Source organism: Sciurus vulgaris, assembly GCF_902686455.1.
Source record: "Sciurus vulgaris genome assembly, chromosome: 6".
Classification (NCBI taxonomy): domain Eukaryota; kingdom Metazoa; phylum Chordata; class Mammalia; order Rodentia; family Sciuridae; genus Sciurus; species Sciurus vulgaris.
Window position 1 is genome coordinate 137,139,917 of NC_136466.1, and position 19,599 is coordinate 137,159,515.

The 19,599-nt window shown below is 36.0% G+C and overlaps 2 protein-coding genes across 7 annotated transcripts in view; both read left to right on the forward strand.

Moving 5' to 3' along the window:
* PRKAA1 (protein kinase AMP-activated catalytic subunit alpha 1) overlaps window positions 1-6,517 on the forward strand; it is a 39,336-nt gene extending 32,819 nt beyond the window's left edge. For 3 of the 4 annotated variants that reach the window (XM_079145075.1, XM_079145076.1, XM_079145078.1), the window contains one exon: window positions 1,584-4,936. In XM_079145075.1, coding sequence (XP_079001201.1) covers window positions 1,584-1,828 — 245 coding nt within the window. In that variant the 3' untranslated portion in view covers window positions 1,829-4,936. Of the gene's footprint in view, window positions 1-1,583; window positions 4,937-6,378 lie in introns of those variants that run through there. The other variant, XM_079145077.1, reaches the window with a different exon arrangement.
* The window catches only part of TTC33 (tetratricopeptide repeat domain 33), a 43,095-nt gene continuing 29,981 nt past the window's right edge, over window positions 6,486-19,599 (forward strand). The window contains exons 1-2 of one of the 3 annotated variants that reach the window (XM_079145088.1): window positions 6,486-6,613; window positions 12,662-12,883. In XM_079145088.1, coding sequence (XP_079001214.1) covers window positions 12,663-12,883 — 221 coding nt within the window. In that variant the 5' untranslated portion in view covers window positions 6,486-6,613; window position 12,662. Of the gene's footprint in view, window positions 6,614-8,337; window positions 8,566-12,661; window positions 12,884-19,599 lie in introns of those variants that run through there. The other 2 variants (XM_079145087.1, XM_079145086.1) reach the window with 2 other exon arrangements.

Genomic DNA, 19,599 nt, shown 5'->3' on the forward strand with positions numbered 1-19,599 from the left:
ACTTGTGGATAACTAGTTCTCCCAGTACCATTTGTTTAAAAAGACTGTCTTTTTTCCCCATGTTTTTGGCACCTCACTCAAGAATGAGATGACTGTATATGTGTGGGTTTATCTCTGTTTATTCTGTTCTGTTCCATTGATCTTTAACTCTTTTTATTTCAGTACCTTACAGTTTTTGTTACTATAGTTCTGGAGTATAATTGCAATTGTTATGCCTCTAGCCTGGCATTTTTGGCTTAGAATTGGTTGGTTATTCTGGGTCATTTATTCTTTCAAATAAATTTTAAAGCAGTTTTTTTTTTTTCTTTCTAGTAATGTGAACTATGTCATTGGTATTTTGATGGGGATTACCTTGAATCTGTCTAGTGTTTTTGGTAGTATGCCATTTTAACAATATTAATTCTGCCTATCCTTGAACGTAGGAGGTCTTTTCATCTTCTGGTGTCTTCTTCAATTCTTTCCTTAGTGTTCTATAATTTTCAATGTAGAGGTCTTTTACCTCCTTGGTTAGATTTATTCCTAGGTATTTTATTTTATTTTTAAAGTCTATTGTAAATGGGATTGTTTTTCTGATTCACTTTTCAGCATATTCATTGTTGTTATATAGAAAAGCTTTTGATTTTTTTAATGTTGATTTGTATCCTGGTATGACTATTACTCTTTGTTGACCAAATCAATTGAGTTAAGTTATGGGGCCAGCATTGTTTACAGAGGATTATATAGAATTATTAGATAAGGTTCACCTATGAATTTTTTCTTCTTTATAAACTCAAATATAGTAGCTATTATAGTATCAGAACATCACAAGTTTGAGTCATGTTATGCTGGCTAAACCTGATTTTCTATTTATGTCCAGATGGCATATATCTGCTAGCACATACTAGTACAATTTGAGATATAGAATAGGTTTTATTTTTGTTCCATTTTAATCAGATTTCAAGCCTAGATTTACTAGCACCTGTGTTTACAATTGAATGACCATTTACTGTTTTTGTATTTTGGTTTCAAATAGTTTTTATTTGATTTTTTAAAATTGGAATTATTGTTCTTTTATAAGATCTTAAATGAGGCTTGATGAGAAAGTGGAGAGTGAAGAGCCTGAGCTGAAGTTAGAGGAGACTTGTGTTTTAAACTTACCTTTACTCATTTGCTCATTTGTTCGCTTGGACGATGACAACTTCTCTTGGGCGCATTTTTTTAAAAAATCAATAAATAAGGCATGAATGAGAATATTCTCATTATATGTTCCATATTCAAGAGAACCAATGCTATGATTTTAATATAGAAGGATTAAGTTTTATTGCTAGAAAATGATATTTATTAAATCCCAGGTTATTAGTTTACTGGGTTCTTAACCTTTGGTTGCAAGACTAATGAGTAACTATATTAGGGGAGTAGATACTATATTTAAAAAAAAGTGACTAGTTTTACACAGGCATATTGCCTCAATTTTTGAAGGAGGTTAAAATAAACATGTTCTGGACATCTGGTCAATATTCTCACTTAAAGAAGCAAATGCAATATTTTAAAAAATTTTGTGGGGAGGTCATATAATATAATAAATTGAAATTCTGTTTATCCAGATGAAATTACAGAAGCCAAATCAGGGACTGCTACTCCACAGAGATCGGGATCAATTAGCAACTATCGATCTTGCCAAAGGAATGACTCAGATGCTGAGGCTCAAGGAAAATCCTCAGAAGTTTCTCTTACCTCATCTGTGACCTCACTTGACTCTTCTCCTGTTGAGTTAACTCCAAGACCTGGAAGTCACACAATAGAATTTTTTGAAATGTGTGCAAATCTAATTAAAATTCTTGCACAGTAAGCCTAAAACCTTGCTTATTTCTTTAATAGCAATAAGCATGCATAGTAAATTATAGCTAAATGCTTCCATTTGTAATCAAGTTATATATATAATATATATATATAATTATAACTAAGGATTGGCCTTTTGGAATGCAGTTTGCACAGGGATTGAAATATGATTAATAGTTAAAAGCGTAATGTGCAGAATGAATTAAGATCATTTTGTTGTTTGTTGTTCAATAGGTATACAGCATTATATAATACACACACAATGGATTATATCTCTCAGGCTCACTTGATTTTTGGCTATTTTATATTTAGTGTATACAGGGCTTTGTAGAATATTAATTTACCGTAAAGGCCTTCATATATTCTTACATGTTGATGTGTTGCTTCATAAATTTATTCAACAAATATTGCCTAGCATCTCCATAGAACTTTATAGGTGATATAGTTTTCTGGAATCCTCAAATTCTTCAATAGGTAGCATTTTCCAACAGTATAAATTGTCTGGATAACTTCTGTATACCTCTCTTCAAATTCTGTACTATAAGTCGTATCAGATATTAGACTCAAATTAAAGTTCTTCTTTAGCTTGGTAAGTTCGAATACACATGAATTTATATATTCAAATACTCTAGGCACTAAGTTTAATTATTAATGTCCCCCAAAATACTTTGTATATAAAGTGCTCTATTTGCTTCAAGAGCTGAGTTGCATATACTGTAAATAATCATGTTGTTTTTGCCAATTTCACAACTTACTCTGGCTCATCATGTCAGCCAGTATTGAATGTATGCAAAAATGTCTAGCCATTTGATTGTGTATTTTTTAAATTGGTTCAGGACATAGGAATACATCTTACAGACTTTAAATGCTTGGATCTGATTTTACCCTAAAACTTTATTATGAACATGTTTTAAGAAAAAGTTGAAAGACTATATTAGTAATCACATTTAGCTACTACTCAGATTCATTAATTAATGTTTTACCATATTTGCTTTCTCTATATCCATATATGTATAAACATATAGGTAGTTATACATATATATTTGTGTGTTTATATATGTGCTTTTCTTTCTGAACCATTCGGATGCTATAGATATGTTTATTACCCCTGAATACTTAAAGCCTATCGAAAACACGATAGTCTCCTAAAAATCCCTATAAATCCATTATAAAATTAATATTCTTAATGTCTTCTAATGCTATTCCATATTTAAGTTATCCCATTTGCCCTCCAAATTTCTTTTTTGGCTGATCATTTCAAACCAAGATCCAGTTAAAGCTTACACATTGCATTTCATTATATTTCTTTAGTCAGATATAACATTATTATTTCTAAAATGTGGAATAAATCAGTGCTTCTAAATGGTCAAGTTTGCTTCAGGTTTTATTACTTTTTTAAAAAATCAGCATTATGGGAACTCTTTAAAAATGTCTAATCTTCCTAAGATCCCTGACTTATGTATTTTTTCTCTTAGTGATAGCATCACATACTAGGTGTAAATGCAGATTTAAAAAGTCACCTCAGATACAGTTGGTATCATGTGTATCCTGATAAAAAATAAAAAATGCTGTATTACCCATATTTGCATTATATTATTTTAACTTACATTGGGGTTGGGAATAGAGCTCAGTGGTAGAGTGCCTGTCACGTGAAGACCCTGGGTTGTTTTCAGCACTGCATTTTACCATTGCAAGGGAGCTTTTTTTCCCTCCTGTTGTATTAGGATGTTTTTTGGCACATACAGTGAGCACTTATCAGATAATAATGTAATTAGATGTTGTGATAGCTTGCATAAATGGTTACTCTAGTTAACGGTGACTCTAGTACCTCTAGACTGATGCACTGAATTCAAAACAAAAACCTTGCTTCTTTTTGTCCAGGGCTTGTTTTATTCAACTTCGGGTTTGAAAGATGTATAAAGTAATTGAAGTTCCACGTAAATATGAGTTCAAAACTGTATTTATAACTTGTATGTAGTCCTCTGGGGGATATTGATTTACTCGGGCTCTCTAAATGCAGCATTATATTCCTGTTGTTGAGAACAGAAGACTGTATTTTTAAAGTTACAGATTTGTACATAGAACTAAGTAATACTCTATAAACTCTTCTGGGGAGGAGGGATAAAAGGAAGAACTAATTAAATAGGACCTTCTAAAAATTGTTAATTTTGTAAACTTTGCTTCTAAGTTATTGTGATTCATTTTAGTTATTGAATTTATTTTGAAGATATTTAAATATTGCACTTGTACAATAGTATGATAATGCAGATTATTGCAGTAAATTCTTTTTTAAGCTTGGACATGACAATTTTTGGTTAAGTGTGTCAAGGTTACAACAGAATTTTCAGATTTATTGTAGTTTGCAGATTCTTACTAATATTAAAGTTGTAAGGGAAGTCAATGCAAATGATTTTTAAAAATCTTTTTTTATTATCTTTTCAACAATTTATATTTTTTGTGATTTTATGCAACCATATTTTTACTTTGTCTTGACAAATGAAAGATGTATAAGGTTTTTGCCAGAAATGTACTGTATACATAGTTTTAAATATAACAGATTTTACTGATATGTAAAAATTTTGCCATTAAAATTGATTTCTCACTGAGAGGAACTTTTCTACCAAGTTGGGACATATAGGAGCTTAATATATCATATATAATTTAAAATAATTTCACTGAAATAAATACCATTGCTTTTACTTTGATTATATTTTTCTTAAGATACTTTTGTAGTTTTTCAGAGTTTTAGATAATTTTATATAAAATTCTTTCCTCCCTCCCTTGCCACTGCCCTTTTTGATCTTGTAGTGATACCATTCACACTGCGTTAATGTGTGGTAGCCTGTGGCTGGATGTAGTGACACCATTGGAATGAAAGAAAAACGTGTGTGGTCTAAACATCTTTTTTGTTAACTCCTCCCCCACCTTCCCACCCAAAATATAAATCTGAGTTTCATTGTGAGTTCTCTTGACAAGATGAATGAAATTCCACATGAAACATAACTGTAAATTGGAGGTAGGGTAGAAATCAATCTGTGGCTTACGTATGCTTTGAGTATACAATTTCAAGTACCTTGATTTAGAAAGATGGCATAATAAAGAAAAACTTCATTTTTCATTGGTTATAATGTCTTTCTTTTTTAAACTCTGGGAAAACTAAATGGGGGGCGGTGTGACTTTGTTCATGGCCAAAGTGTCTGTGTACCTTTCTTAACAGAGTACTTAAATGTAAAACATAGTGCTTGACCAAATTTGAGTACTTAAAATATTGTGATCTTTGTCTCCACTAAATTAGCTCTGATTTTATCTAGAAATCAACCACCTGAACAAAGCGTTAGAATATCTACACAGTAAAAGCGAAAGCAGGGGCTGGGTTGTGGCTCGGTGGTGGAGCGCTGGCCTAGCACTTATGAGGGAGGCCCTGGGTTTGATCCTCAGCACCACATAATGAATTATTGTGTCCATTTACAACTTAAAAAAAAAAAGCCAACGCAGTTTCATTTATCAGTAGCTAACACTGGATTGGCTAGAGTCCCATTACTGTTAGAATTCAATAGTACTAAATCTTGTATCTGCACAGTGTTGTTAGTCAGGACTTTTTCTAGATTGTTGGCATTCTAAATCCATAAAACGAGAAAACAATGTTAAAGAATATTATGAGTAGCTTATAGGTTCCTTTAGGGAAATTACTGCTCTATAGATTTACTCTGTATACTTTAATACACGATCCTGTTTGTGAAAAAGCAATATCTAATGAACTGTTTATTGTAAATGCCAATAAATGCTAAGTGATAAATTTAGAGAATTTTTAGCAATTTGGAAGATGTTCATGTTTTTCTCTAAAAAGAGTATAAGAAATGTATTAAGTAGATCAATAGGTTAATAAAGATCATAGACCAAGGAAAGAACAGAAATGGAGGACAATTGTAAAAGCTTTGTGGGAGGAAGGCTTTGTCAGACTAGAGGGAGTCAAGATTAAATTACTTGAGAGATGGAAGAAAGGATCCTAGAAAAAGGGGTACAGGCTCTAAGCTGGGGGTGGTGGTGCATGCCTTTAATCTCAGCAGCTCAGGAGGCTGAGACAGGAGGATCATGAGTTCAAAGCCAGCCTCAGTGGCAGCAAGGTGCTAAGCAATTCAGTGAAATCCTGTCTCTAAATACAAAAAAAGGCTGGGAATGTGGCTCAGTGGTTGAGTGCCTCTGAGTTCAATCCCCATCTCCCCCGCCCCCCAAAAAAGGGGCACAGCCTCAAGCACCATTTCATTATTCACTCTGAACTGTTACTTTCTCATGTGGCCACTGTGAACCAAGCACTACAAATGTGACCACGAGACAAATTCTGCTGTGAGCATCTTTTAGGGAGATACATATATTTAAATGCCTTTAAATGACTTGTGTACAGAAAAGTGTACAAATCATAAATATTGGACTGAATGAAGTTTCAGAGTTTGCAGTGAACATGGCTGTGTAAACCTCTACCCAGGTTAAGAAACACTGCTGCCACTTTCGTGTCTTTTATAATAGAGAAGTGATATGTTACCACTACGTTCTGTTCTGTAGGTGGCACATCCCCTGGTGCAGGTGGGAAGGAACTTCACAAAGGTGTGAATGCGGGAAGTGGGGATCGCTGGAGGCTAGCTACCAAAACCATGCATTGACCATTTTGGAAATAGTACTTAAGCAGCTTTTACAAATATTGAGGGATTTCATCAAACTAAATAGTCACGTCTGATAACATCACTACCACCGATCCCATAAAGTCTGGAAATATTCAGAAGCTGTCAAGATCACTATGGTGAGTATAGATTTTCCAAAAATCCCAATTTTTGCTTACAATCTTGAATTTTGTCATTGGTAGCAAACACTGTCAGTTGTTTTTTCTTGAACTCACAGTCTCCTTTTGCTTGTTTTCAAGAAATTGTTAGTCAAACACAAGTCTAATTAGTTTGTGAATGCTTCTAAATAAAACTTGTGTTCCACAAAAAAAAATTATCTACTTCGATTTATAGTGCAGTCTCACAAGTGCTTTTCTTTGAGACATCATACCTTAATATGCAGCAGAAGTGCTTTATAAGGACTTCCCATTTTGTTGCAGAATATTAAAAAGTATATTTTCTGGGTCTCGGCTACTTCAGAGGCTGAGGCAGGAGGAACACTGAGCCCACCAGAACCTGGGCAACAAACTGAGCCCTTTCTCAGAAACAAGAACAAAACAAAACAAAATGTACTCAGGGGTCATTTTATTTATTTTTATTTTTCTCTTTCCACATTTTTTGTTGGTGCATTATAATTGTACACATTGATGGGATTTGCTCCATATTCATATATGCACAATACAACAACATGATTTGACCAATATCACTCCCCAACACTTCCTTCCCTCCCCTCTCTCCCACCTTCTGGTCCCTTTACTGATCTCTGATTTTCATGAGAAACCCCCACCCCCCCCAACACACACTCCTTTCTTTTCCTTTTCCCTCTCTGACTTCCACATGAGAGAAAACATAATCAAGGATCATTTTATAAAGTATTTTTTACTGCTTTTTCACGGATATTTTTGAGTGATGGCACTTATTTTTCTTACCATGAGTGTGTGGTGGAAGAATACAGTGACTACCAGTAAGTTCCGTACCTACCTTTACCTTAATTCATGCTGAGGTGCCAGCAATTTTGCCCACTGTTCCTTTTAAAGCATCAGTTCAAATGTCAATATTGTGAAAGGGCAAAATCTTCATGAGTATGAAAATGGTTTTAGCTTTGAGAAGGTCTTGTGACTGTCAGGGGCTTGAGGATCACTTTTCAGGAATCCAATCCTGAAAAGGGCGAGTTTCTGGAAGAATTTTTCTTTCAGTGATATTTGACATTCTCTGGGGAAAAAAATTGTCATAATTGGTGATGATTGATGGTGTTAAATGCTAATGGTATCTGATGGGTAGAGACCAGGGATGCTGCGAAAACACCCTACAATGCACAGGAGCAGCTTTCCTCAACAAAGAATTATCCAGTTCTAAATGTTAATATGTAGTGCTGAATTTGAGAAGGTCTGGTTTCCAGAAATGGGTCTTCCTTTATATAATACAGTTATATGGTAAATTAACAGTCATCATTTTTCAATTTCCTGAACGTCCTGTTCACAGCTACTTTCATGCATACTCTCTTCTGTGTCCAGTTTGTTAATTTCCACGTGAAGCCTACAGGTCCCTGTTTTTCTTCTGCCTTTGCGGTGGCTGGCCTGATCAGTTAGGTTGTAAAAGCTCCTTAGGACAGGATCATATCTTAACCCTTTAATTCCCCCCACCTCCATATCGTCAACAGGGCCTTGCCAACTGCCAACTGGTTGCACCTGGGGTACAACCAAGTGGCTGCTTCTGTCACACAGTGACATTTTCCCGCCCTCTGGCCCTGAGGTCACCCTCTGGCCTGACACTCTCGACCGCCGCTAGAGGGCGCTCTGGTTAGGGTGGCTCTACTACAAATCCCAGAAGGCAACGTGGGGCCCGCCGCAGTGACTTCTGGGATTCGTAGTCCAGGAGAAGGCGTTGGCGGATGAGAAAGACCCCGGCAGTCGTCATTTCTCTGCCGGCTTCTCTAGACTACTTGGACTTCCCTAAGACATCTCAACTCGTTTCTTAGGAGATTAGGGAGCAAAAGCAGGCAGGTAAGTAGTCCGGCGTGGTGATAACTTCCGCTTCCTGTGGGCAAAGGGCAAGCGGAATGTAAACACGGGACCGCGACAGTGGTTATCAGGTAACTGGGGCTAGTGGGTAGCGGGGAAGCTGCGGGAAGAGGAGGCAGACGAGGCGAGTGGGTGTTGTGGTTGGGGCGAAGGGAGCTTCAGAAGTCAGAGTGGGGCCCCGATGGAGGGGTGGCGAGCCGGGAGGAGGCCGGCCCTGCGGGGGCTGTTGCGCCGGCGCCCTGGACTTCCCTCGGCGGCGGGGAGCCGGACGGCTCGCGCTCGGCGGGCCGAGGTCGGGGGCCCGGGCCGCTCCGGCTAACTCGCGGCAACGCCCGCGCGGGCGTACGAGCTGCGCCTTGGTGAATGTTTTAGTTATCGTCGGCCGGTGCAGGGAAGGCCGCCGACACAGTCTCTGGAGGTAGCATTTTTGGATAGGTCATTTCTTCACCCGAGTCGTCTCCGCCGGAAGGATGCCTGGCGATTTCCTCCGTCCACACCGGGTTTTGCCTGGGCTGCCGCATCCTGGGGTCCAGTCAGGAATGACCTTACCCAGCCCCGAGCTTCCTGCTCTTACGGCTGAGCAAAATGTCAGGCTGTCCCCTTCCTGAGCGCCTGCCGTCGCTGCTTAGAATTCCTGTAGCGCTCCTTACATACATTCCGACTAAATGTGGAACCTGTCGGGTTTCTCTAGTTTAACTTGAAACCTGTATGATTGTGACTCATTCATATGGCTTCTTACCCTGGTGAGAAAGTGTTAGGGCTAGGGTGTTGGTACCTTGTAGATCTAACTGTAGATTTAGGAAAACCTCCTGTGTAAGTTATGATTTCGTGTTCAGATAATAACCTTAGAGAAACGATAATCATACTATTGATCTTTAAAAAACAGTTTTTAGGTAAAATTGATGTATCATGCAATTCACCCATTTCAAGAATATGTGGTTCTTTGTATGGTTCTGAGTTGTGTCACCGCAGTTACAGAACATTTTAATCACATAAAAAGGAAGCTCTAAAATCATTAATAGTCATTTCCCATCCTTTCCCCACAGCAGCGTTTAGGATGTCTGGATCAAATCGGAGTGTTAAATTTTCTTTGGGGAAGGTGTTTCACATATCCCAGGACCCACTCCTCCTTTTAAGCATGTTTGACTTTTATCCTTAAAGTCCTCCATAAAGCCTCAAGTGTCCGTTCTCTTACATCATAGCATCCTCTGTTTACTTCTGGTTATACTTTTATTGTCTTCATTTTCGAAGAAAATATAAAACTGTGGTAATGGGCTTGGTAACAGATTCATGTTTTTAGCCTTAGTAGGCCCTTGATACTGTTCGGTGTCTCTGTTCATTCCTTGTTGTTGCATTTTTCCTCATCCCCACAGTGACTATTTCAGATCTTTTTCATTTTTCTCAAATTTATTTTTCCTTTACTTTGAGCAGATGACTATCTCCTATTTCCTTAAGAAATATGAATCTTGGGGACATGATATTCTCTCTCTTCCCTCCACCTCTGAACTCTCCTATACTTTTCACTCAGTATTAACTTCTTTTTTGTCTACAAGGTATGTTATCTTGTCACTCTCTTCAAGGTGAATCTTGTCAATTTCTTGTATCATCAGGCCTCCTACAGCCTTAGAACTTTATTCTGTCCTGACCTCTCCAGCCTTTGACTTATGAGGAATCTGTGGGGGAGAGTGACAAATATTGGAGGCAACAAGTTTTGTGGAATTTTCATACATAGTTGAGAACTGTGTCCTCAGCACTGTAACGGCATTTTGGGTTGGGAGATAGGAATGGAAATGGGAGTCTGAATGATCTATTAATTTTTAAAAATTACATGCAGATCTCCTTTTTTCTTTCCTCCCTATCATATCCCCTGCTCCTAATAATCAACAGACTTAACCAGTGATTTTTAAGGTAATTTGCCTGCACTAAGCACGCCAGGTTTCTGTTACTATTAGTAGAGTCATTACACTGCCTGGTGCCCCACATTACTAATATAGAAACAAAGCTCTGTGTGGAAACTTGAAACTGGAAAACTTAATCATCATCCTTGTTACCTTTAGGACAGTCATAAATCTGAGACTTCTTTATTGTCTTTCCTTTTTCATTTCTTGTGAGGCCTTCCTTAAGAATCCGCTCTCAGGTTGTCTTCTCTGTGCCTCTGAACTTGTGATCCATAGTAATCACCCTTCTGTTTTCAGCCATTTCTTGGTTCTTCCCCTAGGATATGTATAATTATGTTTGGACATGGGAAACTCATTCTCCCATGTTGTGATGGGTCTGGGGAGGTGGTTCACATTGTCCTACATAATTGAGAATCCATTACTTTTCCAGGTTTTTCTAAAAACCTGTGTTCCTATGTAAAGCATCTGGTTCACTGTAATAACTTGTGCATTTCATTGTGCATTGTGCATTTCCTCTTAGTCATTAGAACTAGGCCCAGGACCCACAATTTTCTTACCCCTCCAATGCTGCTTTTATTTAGGGCTTTTTGTGTGAATGATCTCATAGCTACCCTCATCTTTTTGTTTTCCTTCTTTCAGTGATTACTTTCACTTTAGCCAAGTGTGATATCTGCTAGAACTTATTTATTTACTATTTCATTTCTTACCTTCCTTTACTCTTAAAATGCATAATAATCCTATCATATATATTTATTTTTGTGATAAATATTTTTGTGTTATATATTATTTTGTGATTCTGTGAATCAAACCTAGTACCTTGTGTATGCTAGGCAAGGACTCTACCACTGAGCTACATCCACGTCCTTTAAAAAAATTCTTATTTTGAGGCAGAGTGTCACCATATTGCCCAGACTAGCCTCAAACTTACAATCCTTCTGCCTCAGTCCCCCTGAGTAGCTGGGATTACTGGCATGTGCCACTGCTCCTGACTTCTTTAATCATTTTAAGGAGAATTTTGGTACATTGTTTTTTGTTTGTTTTTTCCCATCCCTCTAGTTGGTCAGTCAGTTCACCATAATCTCCTTGGAGTTAAAAACTTCTGTAAAAATGGAATGAAAGCTTAGTCTCTTTTCTAGAATGTGCACAGTGTATAAAAAATTTATACACAATCCTAAGGATTCTTCAGTATCTTGAAGTCCATTTGTGTAACTAGTAAATTATGGTTCCCTTATTTATCCCTTCTCTTAACAAATCTTGTTGAATGCATCTAGTATTTTCTTTAGCTTTGTTCTATCGTGCTTTCGTATTCCTTACATTTGTATACCATTGCAGATTTACAAAAACAGTTTAACACATTATTTTTTGATTTACCCAGTAATTTTGTGAGTTAAGTCATTTGTAAGCTTGTATCTTTTAAACTATTTTTGTTTTCAAAGATTTCAACGTATATGAAAGGAGAGAGAAAAGTACTCCTATGTACTCATTACTCAGCTTCATTAGTTATCAATTCACAGTAATCTTATTTCATTGATATCTTCCTGTCTGTCTACTGAACTCCCCACCCCAATGATTACAATGATTAAACAATTTTTAGATATTGTATAATTTCATGTGAAATATTTTAAATATTTTGGTATGTAATTTCTAAAAGATAAGCATTCTTTTTATAAATATGATCATAATACTATTATCACACCTAAAGTATAGCAGTAATTTCTTGTTAAATATCAAATTAGTGTTCCATTTTTTCTGTTTTGTCCTAAGGGTTTTTTAACCCTTGGCTTTTTTGAACCAGGAGTACAACAAAATCTACACATTATGTTTGCTTAGTATGTCTCTTAAATTTCTCAATCTAGGGGTTACTGCCTACTGTTCTCTTCCTGGCAGTTAGTTTCTTGAAGAAACCAGTTTTGTTTTTCTTGAGTTTCTGTACTATGCTGCCTGCATCTCTGATGTGTTACTCAGCACGCTTAATTGTATCCATATGTTTTTATAAACTTTTGGTAGAGGGCTGACATGATTGAGGATTAGTTTTTGCAGACCTGCTTTCTGGGTGGTGTGCTGCTTCCGTTAGAAGGTGCAGTAATGTGTAATGTCCAGTTGTCCTTCTTGGTGGTGTTAGCAGCCCTAGATCTTAGTCCAGATCTACTAATTCAGAATTGAAAAATGGTGATAGTTTAACTCTGTTATTCTTTATTTACCTGTTAGTTGGAATACTTTTATAAAAGGCCAAGTTCGAATTTCATAATTTTTCTTTGTAATTTTCCAGCATGGCTTCCTTTGGGTGGAAGAGGAAAATTGGTGAGAAGGTCTCTAAGGCCACCTCACAGCAGTTTGAAGCTGAAGCTGCCGATGAGAAAGATGTAGTTGAGAATGATGAAGGAAACTGGCTTCATGCCATTAAACGTAGGAAAGAAATTCTCCTTGAAGGCTGTGCTGAGAAAAGTAAACAGCTGAAGGATGAAGGAGCCAATCTGGCTGAAAACAAAAGGTACGTTTTTGAATTTTCTTACGTTGCAGTTTGTTTGACTCCCAGTCTGTTTCACCATCAGTGATGGGATGAAGAGTTACAAGTTCTATAAATTCATGCTTTAAAAATCTCCTTTATTTTATTTGTTCTTTTTAGATATACATGACACTTGAATGTATTTTTGCGTATTATACATACATGGAGTGTAACTTACTCTAATTAGGATTTTATTCTTGTGGTTGTACATGATGTGAAGTTACGCTGGTTGTGTATTCAAATGCAAGGCTAGGAGAGTTATATCTGATTAATTCTACTGTCCTTCCTGTTCCCCTCTCCCCTCCTTTCCCTTCATTCCTCCTTGTCTAATTTAATGAACTTCTGTTCTTCAAATCCCCACCCTCCCTTGTTATGGATTAGCATCCACATATCAAAGAGCAGATTCAGCCTTTGGTTTTTTGGGACTGGCTTATTTCAGTTAGTATGATAGTCTCCAGTTGTGCCCATTTACTGACAAATGACACAATTTCATTTTTCTTTATGGCTGAGTAATATTCCATTGTATATATGTGCCACATTTTCTTTATCCATTTATTTATTGAAGGGCACCTAGGTTAGTTCCATAGCTTGACTATTGTGAATTGAGCTGCTATAAACATTTATGTGATTGCATTAAAAAGAAAGAAAGAAAGAAAGAAAGAAAGAAAGAAAGAAAGAAGAAAAGAAAGAAAGATCTTTTAGGTGTTACACTGAAAAAAAAAAAAGGATGTTTCAAAGTATCTAAAATTTCCTATTTCCTGGGAAATTGAAAGTTTGTAAAAATTGTCTTCAGGATGCTTATGTTTGCTTTTTTATCAATTTTATTCTGTCTAAAGAGGAGTAAAGGCTAAGTGAAATGTAATCCAATTTATTGGTTAGTAGAATATGGTTTAATCTCTGAAAACTTTCTCTTTACATAACTCTAGTTATGTAAAGTCAGGCATTTCCCAAACAGTTTTGAGGGACTATACATTTATAAATAATATTTAGTTATTATTTACTATTTACTTACTGTGTCTTTCAGTAAATATGACATCGTGTGCAGGACTTTGATAATAACTGCATTTATTCATAGTCCTCCTTTAGTTAAGCTCTTATACTTCCCATACATGCATCTGTTTCTTTTTCCTTTCATCTGTTTCTTACTAAGTTCTTTTTACCTTCCTCTTCCTAAATTCTTCAGTAGGAATGAAAGTCATTCTGATGCACAAATCAGTGGTGAAAAGACAAATTGTTCAGTAGAATGTTAAGACCATGATTTATGGATGAGTCCAGACCAATTTTTTACCCGATTGTATTTTTGTGCCTCTCATTTAACTCTGTCCTTTGTCGAGTATATTTCTTATAAATTGAAAGTTAGGTGTAGATATTTGATTCTGAGTTTCCATTTTGTCAAGAATATGTTATAGGTAATGTTTGTGCTTTGTATTGCTTCATACTGGGAGATAAAGCATTAAGTTGCCTTCTTAGAGCAGCTATTGGAAAGACATTGTGACCCTTTCTGTCTTTTATGTTTGACATCTGTTGAAAGACATATTTTCAATAAAAAAATCTTTTCTCCTTTTTTTTCTTTTTGGTGCAAGGGAACAAATCTTACATCATTGGTCCTTGGTGAGGCAAGTGTATTAGGAAAATTGTTCTTAACAGTATGAGAGACTTGGGGAGGTAGCTCATTGGTAAAGTGCTTGCCTAGCATATACTAGGCCTTGTGTTTGATCCTCAGGAAAACACAAAGAAAAGAAAAAGAAAACCAGTATAAGAACTGTTGATACATTTATACTAAATATATGCTTTTCAGAAGATGTGTGTGTGTGTGTGTGTGTGTGTGTGTGTGTGTGTGTATAACCAGTAGGAGTAGTATTTTTTTTTTTTTTTCCCAAATACTAAGAATTGAACCCAGAGCTTCATGCATTCTAAGTAAGTACTCTACTTCTGAGTACTATCCTTAGCCCTGGGAGCAGTACCTGAAATAGGCCTCTGGTTGGGACAGAATACTGTTCATATAAAAATCAGGCCTGTGTGCTATTGACTGATATCTTCCATGTGGTAGTGAAGAGTTTGAGAAATTAGGGGGAGAAAATGAAGTAGTATTTAGGAAGAAACACTTTTTTTCTTTCTCTTTTTCCAGAATCTTAAGAGTGGTTATAAGATTCGTTGTCAATAATTTTTGTCGTTAATGAGTCAGAGTTGAGGAACTGACACTCTTTGTATCTAGTTCTGTTTTTCATTTTGATTCTAGTGTAATTTAAAATTTTAGTTTAATAGAAAACAAACCAGTGCTTAAACTATAACATATTAACACTTCAAATTGGGAATGAAGGATAGTAGTCAAGATCCATGAACATCTTAACAGTCTAATGTTAGATTGTAAATTCTCCTTTGTGGTACTTTAGGCATAAAAGTTTTCTCTTACAGAACATTGCAAAATTGTGGAACACACCTTTGATCCCACCTGGGGAGGCTGAGGCACAAGGATCACAAGTTCGAGGCCAACCTCTGCAACTTAGGCTCTAGACAAATTAGTAAGACTTGGTCTCAAAATAAAAAAACAAAAAGAGCTGGGGATGTAGCTCAGTGGCAGAGCATCCCCGGGTTCAATCCCTCATATCAAAAGAAAAAAAAAAAAAAAAAAAAAAAAGAAAGAAAAAAAAAAGCCAAGCAAGCAAGCAAGCAAGCAAGAACTTTGTAAAATTGGCTGTTCTGTCATAGAAGAAAACCAAACGTAAATTTTCCACAGTTATGAAATCAATTTTATAATAGCCATAAAACATCTTTAAAAATTCCTGTAAATGCCTGTTAAAAGTTCATTAACTGTTGTTTTTGCCTTTTCTCTAAACCACACTAGTATGTAGAAGGGAAAAGCTATTAAGTTATTACCATGGGATTCCCTCTGAATTTCCTGTGCTAGAGGAGAGATATCAACTTTGTAGATAAACAAAGTAACTGTCTGCCTGGGTGTTGTAATATTGAGTCATTTCACTAAAATCAGCTGGATTGGATGCTTTGTTTTGAAAGGAGAACACTGTGGGATGATTAAGTTTTTTGCTCTTTAGCATTTGTTTTAGAGTAATATACATACAGCTTTGGAGAAATAGCTAAACAAAATTAATGGAGTCTAGTGAAATTTAGTAGTTCAACTATTGTAAGCCAAACAAAAATAGAAATAATTGTTTAAAAATGCCAATGAGAATATTAAAGTTGACTAAAAGTAATATGAGAAGGAATAGTGAAGTTAAATTAAAAGAAAAAAAACCTCATCAAATCAGCTTTGATTAACCACTGTCCGTTTCACTACATTTTAGCCATGTTGGCCTTCTTCCTCATTTTGCCAGTGCAACTCTTAACAAAACTTTGTGTTGTGACTCTGCAAAACTCTCTTCTTGTATATTCTGATGTCTGTTTTCCTGTTCTTCAGATCTCTGCTCACACGTCATAATCTTGGTAAGCTCTTTCTGATTAGCCAGTTTAAAGTGCTCCTCTTACTTCATGATATCATCCTGTTTTATTTTCTTTTAGTATTTCTCCCTGTTTAAAATTCGTTACATGTTTATTTAGTTACTTGTTTATATGTTGTTTCACATCTATGGAAGTGTAAGCTCTGGGATGGTGAGCACTTTATCTGACATGTTGTTCAGAATCTTCAGCTCTTAGAATAAGTGGTGGCACTTATTTGGCCCTCAGTAAATATTTATAAAACTGTCATTATTTGGCATTTGGCTATTTATGATGAATAGGTCTTTCTGGTCTATGGTTGACTTTTTTCTATAGAATATACATTTTAAAACTCCACATTAGAATATTGTATTCTGGGAATATGTTTTAATTCATACCCTAACCAAAAAAGTCCTTTGGGAATATACTTTTCCTACCTCCTTCCTGCATGAGAGTATGGTGTTTGAGAATAATTGTGCTATTCTTAGTCTCATTCCTTTTCCCATAACCAGTACACCCCCTATTCCATCATCTTTTGAGTTATTTTGTGGAAGAAGGCTTTATTTATATAATAGGAAAATAACACTAAGTTTTACAGTATAGTGATTAAGGATTTGGGCCTTAGAGACACACTGCCTTGTTTTTTTATCCTAGTTCTGCCGTTCACTAACTTTATAATATTAGGCAATCTATTCAATGTTTAGGTTTCCTTTTCTGCAAAAATATACATACTTCACAATATTGTGCTGATGAATATATAATGTACTTAGTACGATGCCTGCTACAAAGCTAATACTCCATAAATATTAGCTACTAGTATTACTGTTACTATTAATATAACACCACTACCATTGTTGTAATCGCAATTGGTCTGTGTCCTTGACTAATTTTTTTTTGCCTTGAAAAGTTATTTGCTTCATGAGGTTCTTGTGAGGTTGAAATTCAATGATGAATAAAAAAAATTCTTTAAAAACTAGGTATGGCTTTCCACTTGAAATCATGAAAGAGTATCTAGAACTAGACTTGGATGATGTTCTTTTGCACAAAAGATATGAAACAAATTCTTTCAAACATTAGGCAAGAGTGGACTTAGGACTTTGATTTTTGAGAGAAGGAACACAAAGGAGATGATCCCCATGAACTCCCTTGATTTCTACTTGAAGGCAATTTCTAGACTATAAATAGCCTATCTGGCTTAGTTGAGGAGATGGAGGATGGATGTTGGATGGGATAAGGAAGCTGGAAGTTGTAGAGTTATCTGAGAATAGCAGTACTTGGAAAAAGCTCCAGAAGTCTTTATGACTCAGTAGTTCTCCTGAACCTTTTTGAACAGTAGGCTGTGCAGCTGTGGGGATAATTTCTTAAATCCAGGCAACATGACTGGGGAGTTTTAAGCTGAAAAATTGCCAGAGTTTAAACAGATCAGGAATATATTCGGACTTCAACCATCCGGATTGTAATGTCTTTAGTGGTCACCCAGTTCATCCACTGGAGTCACTAGAAGGGTTATTATACCTTAGGGTAAGATACTTCTAGACCTGCCCTAGCAAAGCTTAAAAACTGGTGTTTTTGAGGCTGGGGAAGGAGGATTGCAAATTCAAGCCCAGTCTTAGCAAATTAGCAAGACCCAATCTCAAAATAAAAATGATAAGGACTAAGGATGTAGCTTACTGGTAAAAGTACCCCTGGGTTCAGTCCTCAGTACAAAACAACTCCTACCCCCATGACCAACCCTCTGCCTAATAGATATTCTGTTTTGTTTTGTTTTTTTGCAGTACTTGATTGAACCCAGAGATTCTTTGTTTAAATTTTTTTACTGATACAGAAGATTAAACCAAGTGGTACTCTACCACCAAGCTACATCCCCAGCCCTTTTTATTTTATTTTATTTTTAAATTTTGAGACAGAGTCTTGCTAAGTTATGGTAGCTGGCTTTGAACTGCAGATCCTTCTTTACTGCCTCACCCTCCATAGTAGCTGGGATTACAGACATGCTCTACTATACCCAGTGTACCCAGATCTTCTTGCATGCTAAGCAGATACCTTTCCACTAAGTTTTGTTTTCAGACTTAAGAACAGGTTTTAAAGGGTTCAAACTGCCTGCCACAGGAGAGCCCAGATTTTCCAGTCAATGACATAAAATTTAAAATATTCAACATCAAATTAAAAATTGCAAGATGTGCCAGAGTTCTATACTGTAGCCCATACACAGGAGAACAATCAAGTAGAAACAAACTCAGAAATAGCATAGATGATGGAAGTAGTATACAAAGAATTTAAAATGGCAATATAGCTATGTTCAGATACTTAAAAGGGAAACATGAAGCAAATGAGGAATGAAATGGAAGACATAAATCAGTGGCACATCTAGAGTTGAAAAATACAGTATCTGAAATTTAAAAATGTAGGATTTCATTAACAACTGTGCTAGTTTGTGTTTTCTAAAAGTGAATGCCAAAAGTAGGTAAAACTTGCAACGATTTTATTAGGGGAATCATATGACAGAAAATGGGGAGGGAACTGAGTGTATCTGGGAGAGCTTTCAGACCATGATATTGGTCTAAGCTCCTGGAGTGAAGGTGGAAGTATCTTACATTGTTGTCAAATCTAAAGAAAGTTGGGCAAGACCCTGGGTCGTTTTTGAGTTAGAGTTTTCCATCAGAGGAGTCCCATGCCTCTTAGGAACTGGCCTATCTTATTCCTACTAAAGTAGTATTCCTACTACTTTCAATTAGTGCACAGAATAGTTATGGAACGCTTATTCTTGCTGCAGATTTGGGCATGGATTTCAGAATGTAGTATTTAAGGCCACTGGAGGTCGATATGAGATAATGGAGTGACATCATTGAAGTTCAGAAAGAAAACTATCAACTTTGATTTCCATGTACCACAAAATGTCTTAAAATGAAGGCAAAAATAAGTTTATCAAACAAAAGTTTAGATAGCTCATTACCAGTAGGCCTGTGTTTCAAGAAATGTTAGAATTTCTTCAAGTGAAAGGAAAATGATTCCAGATAAAAATTTGTGAACCAGAGATTGTAAGGTGCTGGAGAAGGTAAGCATATAGGTGTGAAGAGAGTTTTTAAATTTTTTTAAAATTTAAGATTCTTTAAAAAGAGAATTTAAAATTTTTTTATTGGTACATTATAATCTACATGATAGTGAACTTTGTTATTACATATTTGTACATGCACACAATAAAACAATATAATTTGGTCAATTGTGTTCCTCAGCACCTTCTCTTTTCCTCCTTTCCTTCCTCACCCAGG